The sequence below is a fragment of the Haliotis rufescens genome, unplaced genomic scaffold, assembly GCF_023055435.1.
Source record: "Haliotis rufescens isolate VD_foot unplaced genomic scaffold, xgHalRufe1.0.p SCAF_24, whole genome shotgun sequence".
Taxonomy (NCBI): Eukaryota; Metazoa; Mollusca; class Gastropoda; order Lepetellida; family Haliotidae; genus Haliotis; species Haliotis rufescens.
In genome coordinates this window covers 7,021,906-7,036,186 of record NW_025963935.1, presented here as the reverse complement: position 1 = coordinate 7,036,186, position 14,281 = coordinate 7,021,906, and the positions used below count along the sequence as shown (strand labels likewise).

Here is a 14,281-nt window from a genome sequence, read left to right as displayed (position 1 = left end):
TGCCACGGTAGACAAATCAAGTCCTCAAGCCTCATCTAGCGAGAAGCCAGATACTACGAGGGAGACATCAACAACGCCATACTACCTGACTGCTACAGTAGACAAATCAAGTCCTCAAGCCACGTCTAGTAAGAAGCCAGATACTGCGAGGGAAACATCAACAATGCCATACTACCTGACTGCCACGGTAGACAAATCAAGTCCTCAAGCCACGTCTAGTAAGAAGCCAGATGCTGCGAGGGAAACATCAACAACGCCATACTACCTGACTGCTACAGTAGACAAATCAAGTCCTCAAGCCACGTCTAGCGAGAAACCAGATACTGCCAGGGAAACATCAACAACGCCATACTACCTGACTGCTACAGTAGACAAATCAAGTCCTCAAGCCTCGTCTAGCGAGACGCAAGATACTGCCAGGGAGACATCAACAACGCCATACTACCTGACTGCTACAGTAGACAAATCAAGTCCTCAAGCCTCGTCTAGCAAGACGCCAGATACTGCCAGGGAGACATCAACAACGCCATACTACCTGACTGCTACAGTAGACAAATCAAGTCCTCAAGCCTCATCTAGCGAGAAGCCAGATACTGCCAGGGAAACATCAACAACGCCATACTACCTGACTGCCACGGTAGACAAATCAAGTCCTCAAGCCACGTCTAGTAAGAAGCCAGATACTGCGAGGGAAACATCAACAACGCCATACTACCTGACTGCTACAGTAGACAAATCAAGTCCTCAAGCCTCATCTAGCGAGAAGCCAGATACTACGAGGGAGACATCAACAATGCCATACTACCTGACTGCCACGGTAGACAAATCAAGTCCTCAAGCCACGTCTAGTAAGAAGCCAGATACTGCGAGGGAAACATCAACAACGCCATACTACCTGACTGCTACAGTAGACAAATCAAGTTCCCAAGCCTCATCTAGCGAGACGCCAGATACTGCCAGGGAGACATCAACAACGCCATACTACCTGACTGCTACAGTAGACAAATCAAGTCCTCAAGCCTCGTCTAGCGAGAAACCAGATACTGCCAGGGAGACATCAACAACGCCATACTACCTGACTGCTACATTAGACAAATCAAGTCCTCAAGCCTCGTCTAGCGAGAAACCAGATACTGCGAGGGAGACATCAACAACGCCATACTACCTCACTGCCACGGTAGACAAATCAAGTCCTCAAGCCTCGTCTAGCAAGAAGCCAGATACTGCCAGGGAAACATCAACAACGCCATACTACCTGACTGCTACAGTAGACAAATCAAGTCCCCAAGCCTCGTCTAGCAAGAAGCCGGATACTGCGAGGGAGACATCAACAAGGCCATACTACCTGACTGTCACGGTAGACAAATCAAGTCCTCAAGCCTCGTCTAGCGAGAAGACAGATACTGCGAGGGAGACATCAACAACGCCATACTACCTGACTGCCATGGTAGACAAATCAAGTCCTCAAGCCTCGTCTAGCAAGAAGCCAGATACTGCGAGGGAGACATCAACAACGCCATACTACCTGACTGCCACGGTAGACAAATCAAGTCCTCAAGCCTCGTCTAGCAAGAAGCCAGATACTGCGAGGGAGACATCAACAACGCCATACTACCTGACTGCTACAGTAGACAAATCAAGTCCTCAAGCCTCGTCTAGCGAGAAGACAGATACTACGAGGGAGACATCAACAACGCCATACTACCTGACTGCCACGGTAGACAAATCAAGTCCTCAAGCCACGTCTAGTAAGAAGCCAGATACTGCGAGGGAAACATCAACAACGCCATACTACCTGACTGCTACAGTAGACAAATCAAGTCCTCAAGCCTCGTCTAGTAAGAAGCCAGATACTGCGAGGGAGACATCAACAACGCCATACTACCTGACTGCTACAGTAGACAAATCAAGTCCTCAAGCCACGTCTAGCGAGAAGACAGATACTACGAGGGAGACATCAACAACGCCATACTACCTGACTGCCACGGTAGACAAATCAAGTCCTCAAGCCTCGTCTAGCGAGAAACCAGATACTGCCAGGGAGACATCAACAATGCCATACTACCTGACTGCTACAGTAGACAAATCAAGTCCTCAAGCCTCGTCTAGCGAGAAGACAGATACTACGAGGGAGACATCAACAATGCCATACTACCTGACTGCCACGGTAGACAAATCAAGTCCTCAAGCCACGTCTAGTAAGAAGCCAGATACTGCGAGGGAAACATCAACAACGCCATACTACCTGACTGCTACAGTAGACAAATCAAGTCCCCAAGCCTCGTCTAGTAAGAAGACAGATACTGCGAGGGAGACATCAACAACGCCATACTACCTGACTGCTACAGTAGACAAATCAAGTCCTCAAGCCACGTCTAGCGAGAAGACAGATACTACGAGGGAGACATCAACAACGCCATACTACCTGACTGCCACGGTAGACAAATCAAGTCCTCAAGCCTCGTCTAGCGAGAAACCAGATACTGCCAGGGAGACATCAACAATGCCATACTACCTGACTGCTACAGTAGACAAATCAAGTCCTCAAGCCTCGTCTAGCGAGAAACCAGATACTGGCAGGGAGACATCAACAACGCCATACTACCTCACTGCCACGGTAGACAAATCAAGTCCTCAAGCCACGTCTAGTAAGAAGCCAGATACTGCTAGGGAAACATCAACAACGCCATACTACCTGACTGCTACAGTAGACAAATCAAGTCCTCAAGCCACGTCTAGCGAGAAACCAGATACTGCCAGGGAAACATCAACAACGCCATACTACCTGACTGCTACAGTAGACAAATCAAGTCCTCAAGCCTCGTCTAGCGAGACGCAAGATACTGCCAGGGAGACATCAACAACGCCATACTACCTGACTGCTACAGTAGACAAATCAAGTCCTCAAGCCTCGTCTAGCAAGACGCCAGATACTGCCAGGGAGACATCAACAACGCCATACTACCTGACTGCTACAGTAGACAAATCAAGTCCTCAAGCCTCATCTAGCGAGAAGCCAGATACTGCCAGGGAAACATCAACAACGCCATACTACCTGACTGCCACGGTAGACAAATCAAGTCCTCAAGCCACGTCTAGTAAGAAGCCAGATACTGCGAGGGAAACATCAACAACGCCATACTACCTGACTGCTACAGTAGACAAATCAAGTCCTCAAGCCTCATCTAGCGAGAAGCCAGATACTACGAGGGAGACATCAACAATGCCATACTACCTGACTGCCACGGTAGACAAATCAAGTCCTCAAGCCACGTCTAGTAAGAAGCCAGATACTGCGAGGGAAACATCAACAACGCCATACTACCTGACTGCTACAGTAGACAAATCAAGTTCCCAAGCCTCATCTAGCGAGACGCCAGATACTGCCAGGGAGACATCAACAACGCCATACTACCTGACTGCTACAGTAGACAAATCAAGTCCTCAAGCCTCGTCTAGCGAGAAACCAGATACTGCCAGGGAGACATCAACAACGCCATACTACCTGACTGCTACATTAGACAAATCAAGTCCTCAAGCCTCGTCTAGCGAGAAACCAGATACTGCGAGGGAGACATCAACAACGCCATACTACCTCACTGCCACGGTAGACAAATCAAGTCCTCAAGCCTCGTCTAGCAAGAAGCCAGATACTGCCAGGGAAACATCAACAACGCCATACTACCTGACTGCTACAGTAGACAAATCAAGTCCCCAAGCCTCGTCTAGCAAGAAGCCGGATACTGCGAGGGAGACATCAACAAGGCCATACTACCTGACTGTCACGGTAGACAAATCAAGTCCTCAAGCCTCGTCTAGCGAGAAGACAGATACTGCGAGGGAGACATCAACAACGCCATACTACCTGACTGCCATGGTAGACAAATCAAGTCCTCAAGCCTCGTCTAGCAAGAAGCCAGATACTGCGAGGGAGACATCAACAACGCCATACTACCTGACTGCCACGGTAGACAAATCAAGTCCTCAAGCCTCGTCTAGCAAGAAGCCAGATACTGCGAGGGAGACATCAACAACGCCATACTACCTGACTGCTACAGTAGACAAATCAAGTCCTCAAGCCTCGTCTAGCGAGAAGACAGATACTACGAGGGAGACATCAACAACGCCATACTACCTGACTGCCACGGTAGACAAATCAAGTCCTCAAGCCACGTCTAGTAAGAAGCCAGATACTGCGAGGGAAACATCAACAACGCCATACTACCTGACTGCTACAGTAGACAAATCAAGTCCTCAAGCCTCGTCTAGTAAGAAGCCAGATACTGCGAGGGAGACATCAACAACGCCATACTACCTGACTGCTACAGTAGACAAATCAAGTCCTCAAGCCACGTCTAGCGAGAAGACAGATACTACGAGGGAGACATCAACAACGCCATACTACCTGACTGCCACGGTAGACAAATCAAGTCCTCAAGCCTCGTCTAGCGAGAAACCAGATACTGCCAGGGAGACATCAACAATGCCATACTACCTGACTGCTACAGTAGACAAATCAAGTCCTCAAGCCTCGTCTAGCGAGAAGACAGATACTACGAGGGAGACATCAACAATGCCATACTACCTGACTGCCACGGTAGACAAATCAAGTCCTCAAGCCACGTCTAGTAAGAAGCCAGATACTGCGAGGGAAACATCAACAACGCCATACTACCTGACTGCTACAGTAGACAAATCAAGTCCCCAAGCCTCGTCTAGTAAGAAGACAGATACTGCGAGGGAGACATCAACAACGCCATACTACCTGACTGCTACAGTAGACAAATCAAGTCCTCAAGCCACGTCTAGCGAGAAGACAGATACTACGAGGGAGACATCAACAACGCCATACTACCTGACTGCCACGGTAGACAAATCAAGTCCTCAAGCCTCGTCTAGCGAGAAACCAGATACTGCCAGGGAGACATCAACAATGCCATACTACCTGACTGCTACAGTAGACAAATCAAGTCCTCAAGCCTCGTCTAGCGAGAAACCAGATACTGGCAGGGAGACATCAACAACGCCATACTACCTCACTGCCACGGTAGACAAATCAAGTCCTCAAGCCACGTCTAGTAAGAAGCCAGATACTGCGAGGGAGACATCAACAACGCCATACTACCTGACTGCTACAGTAGACAAATCAAGTCCCCAAGCCTCGTCTAGTAAGAAGACAGATACTGCGAGGGAGACATCAACAACGCCATACTACCTGACTGCTACAGTAGACAAATCAAGTCCTCAAGCCTCGTCTAGCGAGAAGACAGATACTGCGAGGGAGACATCAACAACGCCATACTACCTGACTGCTACAGTAGACAAATCAAGTCCTCAAGCCTCGTCTAGCGAGAAGACAGATACTGTCAGGGAAACATCAACAACGCCATACTACCTGACTGCTACAGTAGACAAATCAAGTCCTCAAGCCACGTCTAGTAAGAAGACAGATACTGCGAGGGAGACATCAACAACGCCACACTACCTGACTGCTACAGTAGACAAATCAAGTCCTCAAGCCACGTCTAGTAAGAAGCCAGATACTGCGAGGGAAACATCAACAATGCCATACTACCTGACTGCCACGGTAGACAAATCAAGTCCTCAAGCCACGTCTAGTAAGAAGCCAGATACTGCGAGGGAAACATCAACAACGCCATACTACCTGACTGCCACGGTAGACAAATCAAGTCCTCAAGCCACGTCTAGTAAGAAGCCAGATACTGCGAGGGAAACATCAACAATGCCATACTACCTGACTGCCACGGTAGACAAATCAAGTCCTCAAGCCACGTCTAGCGAGAAACCAGATACTGCCAGGGAAACATCAACAACGCCATACTACCTGACTGCTACAGTAGACAAATCAAGTCCTCAAGCCTCGTCTAGCGAGAAACCAGATACTGCGAGGGAGACATCAACAACGCCATACTACCTGACTGCTACAGTAGACAAATCAAGTCCTCAAGCCACGTCTAGTAAGAAGACAGATACTGCGGTGGAAACTCATATCGAGTGTCAAGCATATAACTAGTACTTCGTTACTCACAACATCCCCATGGAAGTGCATAGAAGCTGTTGTATGTCCTTGGATCATAGGTTTTCGGACGGCCACGATTATCGCGACTAATCGCACCATAGTATGCAGTATCACTCAGACATTGTAAATACTCAGATGATGGCTTGTTTTTAAGAGAAAGTTGTCTATTATAAGTGAATGAGATGTTTCACAGCTGTTCGTGTGATTAGGGAGAAAACTGTGAATGTTTGTTAAGCGCCCAAAACCCATAACACGGGGATAATTGATAGCATATTTGGGTCATATTTTATATGTAATTTGATGAGTGTATATATTTGATTTGATGAAGATTTTTCGTAAACTAATCAGTTTATTAGCTCACCTGACTGAAAGTGAGCTGATACCATGATCTCGTTGTCCACCAGCCAATGAGGCTGAAACTTGCTTTGTCCCACCGATGACAGCTGAATTGGGTTAAGAGGTTGGAATCTGACATGGCGAAAACTACAATTGTGACCATAACTCAGCTATGTAACGAAATTTGGTGCATGTGTAGTTAGAAGGTGGGCTCGACATATATGTTCCGTTTTTTATTATAGTTTAACTTCCGACCTTGATTTGACCTTTCTACTTCGACCATACATGAAAACTTCTTGTGTAGTAAGAAGGGGGTTCACCACATGTATTCCGTTTTTCACGATAATTAAAATGTTGACCTCTATTTGACCTTTGCGCTTTGACCATGCAAATAAACATTATGAAGCATGTAGAACAGTGTGATGTTGAAACTGTCCAATAGGTCATGTTGTTTGGTTATGTTCAAGTCACCCACTCACTCACTCACTCCATATGTTGAAACTGTCCATTAGGTCATGTTGTTTGGTTATATTGAAGTCACCAGCTCACTCACTCACTCCATATGTTGAAACTGTCCATTAGGTCATGTTGTTTGGTTATATTGAAGTCACCAGCTCACTCACTCACTCCATATGTTGAAACTGTCCATTAGGTCATGTTGTTTGGTTATATTGAAGTCACCAGCTCACTCACTCCATATGTTGAAACTGTCCAATAGGTCATGTTGTTTTGGTTATATTGAAGTCACCAGCTCACTCACTCCATATGTTGAAACTGTCCAATAGGTCATGTTGTTTGGTTATGTTCAAGTCACCAACTCACTCACTCACTCACTCCATATGTTGAAACTGTCCAACAGGTCATGTTGTTTGGTTATATTGAAGTCACCAACTCACTCACTCACTCACTCACTCCATATGTTGAAACTGTCCAATAGGTCATGTTGTTTGGTTATATTGAAGTCACCAACTCACTCACTCACTCACTCACTCCATATGTTGAAACTGTCCAATCGGTCATGGTGTTTTGGTTATGTTCAAGTCACTCACTCACTCACTCACTCCATATGTTGAAACTGTCCAAAGCGTATTTGTGAATGGGGAAATATCCAAACCAAGATACATGAAGGCTGGCGTGCCACAGGGTCTGTGCTTGGTCCTTTACTCTTTATTGTTTATGTAAATGACATTGCTGATAAATAAGACTGTATGACAAGACTGTTTGCCGACGATACATCGATTGGCATGTCATCCAATGATAACAGTGTACTGGAACGTTCCTTAAGCACAAATTTAGTAATCTTAAGTGAATGGGCGAAACTTTGGCTCATAACGTACAATCCCGAAAAGACCAAATCGGTTCTATTCTCTCGCAAAGACAACAATGGAGGTCTAAAACTATATCTCAACGGAAAAGAAATCAGATCTGTAAACAGTCATAAGCACTTGGGTGTTATACTTGAAGCCAGTGGCAAATGGTCTTGTCATATAGATACCATAATTAAAACAACTTCCAAGATGATTTACTCAATGAGAAAACTCAAACATCTACTTCACAGAAATACTATTAACAATATATATAAAATGTTCATAAGACCACACTTTGAATACGCATGTGAGATTTGGGATGGTTGCACCGAAGGACAAAGTGAGAAATTAGAACAATTACAATTAGAAGCTGCACGCATTGTAACTGGTCTACCTAAATATGCCCCCAGGCATTCATTATATTACGAAACCGGTTGGGAACCCTTAGTTGAGCGTAGAAAGAAACGTAAACTTTGTCTTTTCTTCAAAATTAATCATAACATGGCCCCTTCCTATCTAACAGATATTCTACCCAAAACCGTTGCTGCAAAAAACTCATACAGTCTCAGAAACTCAGAAAACATCAGTGTTCCTCTCACAAGACTAAGACATTCGTGTGAATCCTTTTACCCATCGTCTATCCGACTGTGGAACTCTATTCCGTTATCAGATCGATATTCTACGATTTCTTGTTTTAAAAATTCGTTACAAAAGCACCACCCTACGTCACCTGCGTACTTCGCTTATGGAAAAAGAAAATATAATATCTTACACACAAAACTGAGATACATGTGCAGTCAGTTGAATTATGATTTATATAGAATTGGTATAAAAGATCACCCGAACTGTACATGTTCGAATACATGTGAAAATGCATATCATTATCTCATGGAATGTCCATTGTTTAGTCATCAGCGTGAAATTATGTTAAACAGCCTTAAAAATATTGTTCATAACATACCTGTTGATGTACACTTACTGCAATGCAGATCACGTTGCTACAGAAAATGAAGCTATATTTAAGGCAGTACAACATTATATATGTACAACTAAAAGATTTGTGTAAAGAAATGTTCATTCAACAATGTATCTCTCTCTCTCTCTCTCTCTCTTACTCTCTCTCTCTCTCTCTCTCTCTCTCTCATCTATAGTCTTTTATGTTTTATGCATATATATTGAATCTGAAATTGTGAATTTTTTGTAAATACCAGGGAGAGGGCATTCTAAGTTGGAAGAACTTGTCCCCCAACCCCGTTCACTCCTTGTGAATAAAAATATGTTTCAATCAAAATCAACTGTCCAATAGGTCATGGTGTTTTGGTTATGTTCAAGCCACCCACTCACTCACTCCATATGTTGAAACTGTCCAATAGGTCATCATGTTTAGCAGAAAGCCTCGTAAGTGTGTCACTTGAGCCTAATCCATTTCATTTTTCGCAATAAAATATGTCAGTTTGTGTCACCATACAACAAGGGCGTGAGTTACTCATGCTATCCGTCACTGATCTGGGTGGAAACTATTAACATCATTAACGCCAATTAATCTTCACCATCATCATCGTCATAACGAAATGGTAGTTTCCATCGTCTTTGCTTATTAGGGAGAATACGGTAGTAGCACAGTGCTGAACCGTAAACATACAACATGAAACATGTCTTTTTCCTTCATATATTTATTATTTTCAAAATATTTGTTCATCTTCAATTCAAAGTAGACATTTGAAAATAAAAACAAAATCTTGAACAGCCTTCGTCCAGATTGAGGAATACAGAGATGCAGTTGCCATGGTAATTTACACTTTCCAGATACAGGCTACATCGGACAGTAGTTGTCATGAATTGGATACCCTGGTAAGGGATCCAGGAGATGTATTGTAAAGGAATGGGGATATCATACACTGAACAATCCAATCTCATTAAAATCAGATCTCAGTTCTCGCTACCGCTAAACAAAGATCTGAGGACATCCCATTACGGGTCACGTCAGAACAACCTTGGGCGAACAATCAGATCCATAAAGTCTCTAAAAGAGTAACTATTCAAAACAAATTGATAAAAAGTATACCATTTTTTTCAAGGTGCAAAGAAATAGTTATAAGGTCATGTGACCACTTACCACTGGATTATATATGCTGAGTGAGTTTAACACTGGATTAATATGTCATACCTCAGTTGACATTATTGTTTGTTGTTTAACACCGCACTCAGCAATATTCCAGCTGTATGACGGCAGTCTGTAAATAATAGAGTCTGGACCAGACAATCCAGTGATTGACATCATGAACATCAATCTAGGCAATTGGGATACGATGACATGCATCAAACAAGTCAGCGAGCCTGACCACCGTTAGTCGCCTCTTACGACAAGCATAGTCGCATTTTACTCTGGCTAAACAAGGATGCTTTAAATCCATAACAACTCTTAATAAAGGTGACAATTTAAAAAAAAATATAAATAAACCATTGTTTTCAAACTGCAAACTCTCACAGGTCAGTAGACAGCAACATTGTGTAGGTAAGTTTAACACTGGCTCAAACAGTAATGTCGTACATTATGGTGTCAGATTAAAGTGGGAACAAATCCCGAGGTGATGCAGGTCTTACACTTTGGTGCTGACAAACCAAGAACGATTACCCGGATGAGTCTGGGATGCGAACCCACAACATCAACTCCAATACCGACGCCTCTCTACAGATGATAGTCTGGATGTGGGTGATGTCTACTACTTCCTTGTCCAGGTTCACCTCAGACATCAAGACTACACACACATAGTCAAACAACAAAGGACGGATCATTGCAACAAAATGTCAATCTAACACAAGATATATATACCATATTTGACGTAATAAGCGCCCAGGGCGCTCTCAAAATGAGAAATAGGGGGCTCTTATTAGAATATAATTTTGGTGAGAAAAAAACAAGAGTTGAAAGATTGTAAATTTCGTAGTTTATGCTGACAGCCTGAAATGATACAAAAGAAAGGTTTGTGCGTATTATACACGACAGATATATTTTTCCAGACTTTAATTGCCCATAATTAAGGCTGCATATAACACACGAGTGCGTATTATATACAAATAAATAAGTCTTGTGTACATTGATCAATCGGAAGGGTGCTAATTAGGATTTTTCACTATATATATTAGCATGGGCGCTTATTAGAGCGGGGTGCTTATTACGTCGAAACATTGGTTGGGCAAACCTAATCAGCCGGCACTGTATTTTGGCAATCAGATCTTAAATAGACAAGAAACTGAGTGAGTGAGTTGGGTTAAACGCCGCAGTTAACAGTATTCTAGTTATATCACGGCGTGTCAACTGAATGTGGGAGGGACCGAAGGGATTGTGGTCTCAGACATTTACCACTTCGGTGAAACCCACAAGCACAGGTATGGTGCTGACAAACCTAGAAACATAATAGGGGCGAACCGGGATTCGAACCCACAATCATGTTTCTGGCGTGCCCAAGGGATGCAACTCTGCACAGCGAATTGCAGCGCCTTAGACGACTGGGCCACCTGGCCCCTCTGAGATATCATGACTACACACACATAGTCAAATAACAATGGACGGATCATTGCAACAAAATGTAAATATAAACATCAGATATAAATATACATATCAAACATTGGTTGGCAATACCTAATCAGTCGGGACTGTATTTTGGCAATCAGATCTTAACTAGACAAGAAACGGAGAAAAGATGAAAGAACATGAAGATAAATGAATGAGAGCATGAAGTATGTTACACTATCTGGTGGTGTCTTCCACCAGGACAAGGGGGACATGAGATGAGGTGGGATATATTCCACACTTTGTACATCTTCCCGCGGTGAGGAGTTAACTGACTGTAAAAGTCCAATTTACCCTTGCCGAACTAGGCCGGAATTTGTGGGCTCGATCGTAGCGCCACCAGTGGCTTTTACGAGTAATGTCCCTTCTATGTCCCTCATATTGAACAATCAGATGCCACCTTTCATATCACTTGCATTTTCTTGAAATAAAATGGCGGTGCTCAGTCAAGATGATCTGATCAATAATCAAAATCTATATTGTGATAAAACGGGTTTTACCTCGCGAAATGCATCAAATCATGTGAGCAGACTGATTAAAGATTTGGAAAAAATTTGTTGATGGCGAGTTGGCAGTACAATGCTTTGCAAATCCTGCCAAAATCTGCATGGTAGTTTACGAACCGGATGTCAATTTTGTTATGCCATTTGGACTAACGATATAACTCCATAATTCCAGCCTAGTTCGGCAAGGGTGGAAACTGGACTTTTATAGTCAGTTAACTTCCTTGCCTCAAAAGATGCTGTTTGCAATATTCTGCCATATCACAGTACAGGGTATTGGAGATACCTTAAATCATTGTACCTCTTAAGAGTGAGTGAGTTGGGTTTAACACCGCTTTTAACAGTATTCCAGTCACATCACGGCGTGTCAGTTTAATGTGGGAGGAAAGCCCGAAGTGATGCAGGTCTCAAACGTTTACCACTTTGGTGAAACCCACAAGCACGGGTATGGTACTGACAAACCTATAACATAATTGGGGCGAACCCGGATTTGAACCCACAATCATAGGTTTCTGGTGTGCCCAAGGGACGCAACTCTGCACAGAGAATCATGGCACCTTAGACGACTGGTCCCCCTGTGCCCCCAGAAGAGAGCAAGAGATGTCAAGTGAATGCTGTTCTATACAACAGCGAGGAATGTCACAGAAACAAGATGGCTGCTAGATAAACCGGTGGTTGACATAATGAGCATTGTGACAAGCAGTCAGGTTACAATGACACGCAGTTCTCCCCTGCCATATATTTTAGTATAACCCAGGTGATGTATTATTTGTCAAATCATTATCATTACTTCTTGATTGCAGTAAATGTTTCAAAACCGATATTGTTGTTTATTTTTATTTTGTAATAAATTCTATCCATGTTAGCTATAATAACTGTAAGGCTCAGGATATTATCATTTGCAGAAGCCCTCGGTCTTTTCAACTGCCCTCCTTCCTCGGGCTTCTGCAAATGAAAATACCCTGAATATAGCGTTACCCTGATAATATCCAGACTTAATCCTGTCTATCTCCCCCTCCAACATGTAGGTTACATATGCCAGACATCTGTCTCCCCGATCATGTTCTATGGACATTTTCTTTGGACCAGCAGTAGCGACTGTGTCATGGCAGCAGTGCACAGAAATGCAACACAATTGTCTTTGATTTTCTGAGTTGATTGGATCCTCACCATCTTGCTAAATGAGTGGAGCCGTGTCACCTGAAAATACAGAACAAAAATAAAGCTCCCAGCAGCGGTGTTGGGCTCCAAGTAAACCTTCTATTTCTTCAACAGATGACAAACATGAGTGAGTGGGTGAGTATGGTTTTACTCCGCTTTTAGCAATATTCCAGCAATTTCACGACAGGGGACACCAGAAATGGGCTTCACACATTTTACCCATGTCGGGAATCGAACACGGGTCTTCAGTGTGACAAGCGAACGCTTTAACCACTAGGATGGAGGCAGTCGGGACTATCTGGCTTGAGTGGGGCATTTGTAATTCTCAAAAGAAACTTGTAATCCCACTGACCACCACATAAAGCATAGTTGCCTAATCTAGATATAACCTGATATTGCGGGTATTCTTCTTGAAGTTTTTAGCAACTTTTCACATCTTGAGTCTGTTGGACTCTCTGCTGTCAGGATTCCCAAGCAACAGCATTTGCTGGGAAAATGGTGGCACATGAACCAAAACTGGTTTGAACAAGAGTCATCAGAAGATGTCAAACCTCCCGACCCCCACAACTTTGAACAGGGCAGCGAGTCCTGCAAGAGCGATCTGTCCAGAGTATTTCTATCTAATAAGTCTGTCTATATACAAGAGTAGTCATTGAGCTATCAAAACATCACCATGGATTTGGGATTTGGAACATTGTATGTCATTGTCAGGTATTTTTTTGCAAAGATATGAGTGAGTGGATGTCACACATCTGGTACATGGCTTATGCTGTGATCTACCAACTGTGGTTATCAATAGTTACTGAAGCTCATTCTTTTACAGCTTAATACAAATATAGACATAAACATTTCCCATCTGTTAGCTATCGACAATTTACCATTTGGTCATCGTGTGTCATTGTGTGTCATTGTGTGTCATTTTGTGTGTTTATTGAAGAAAAACAGTAGTTTTGGAGATATGCTCTGGAAAAACACATCCCTGCAAATTGAGTCAAAATCTAACTTGTTGCCATGAAAACATTAAAAATAAAAATTCTAGAAGTCCCAAAATAGCAAAAGGCAGCAGCTGACAATCTGATCTCTGTGTGTGCAAAGTTTCATGAATGAATACCAAGTAGTTCCGGTGAGATATGGTCAAGACACCACTATGAACAGAGTCAAAGACAAACTTGTTGCCATGAAAACATTAAAAATAAAAATTCTAGAAGTCCCAAAATAGCAAAAGGCACCAGCTGACAACCTGATCTCTGTGTGTGCAAAGTTTCATGAATACCATGTAGTTCCGGAGATATGGTCCGGACACCACTATGAACAGTCAAAGACAAAAATCCCTCAATAGCAAAAGGCAGCAGTTGGATAG

The 14,281-nt window shown here is 43.4% G+C and overlaps 1 protein-coding gene across 2 annotated transcripts in view; it reads right to left on the bottom strand.

The window, feature by feature from the left end:
• Window positions 1-12,214: 12,214 nt before the first annotated feature.
• Window positions 12,215-14,281, bottom strand: part of LOC124113541 — a 28,490-nt gene continuing 26,423 nt past the window's right edge. For both annotated transcript variants that reach the window (XM_048402097.1, XM_048402098.1), the window contains one exon: window positions 12,215-12,960. In XM_048402097.1, coding sequence (XP_048258054.1) covers window positions 12,957-12,960 — 4 coding nt within the window. In that variant the 3' untranslated portion in view covers window positions 12,215-12,956. The remainder of the gene's footprint in view (window positions 12,961-14,281) is intronic.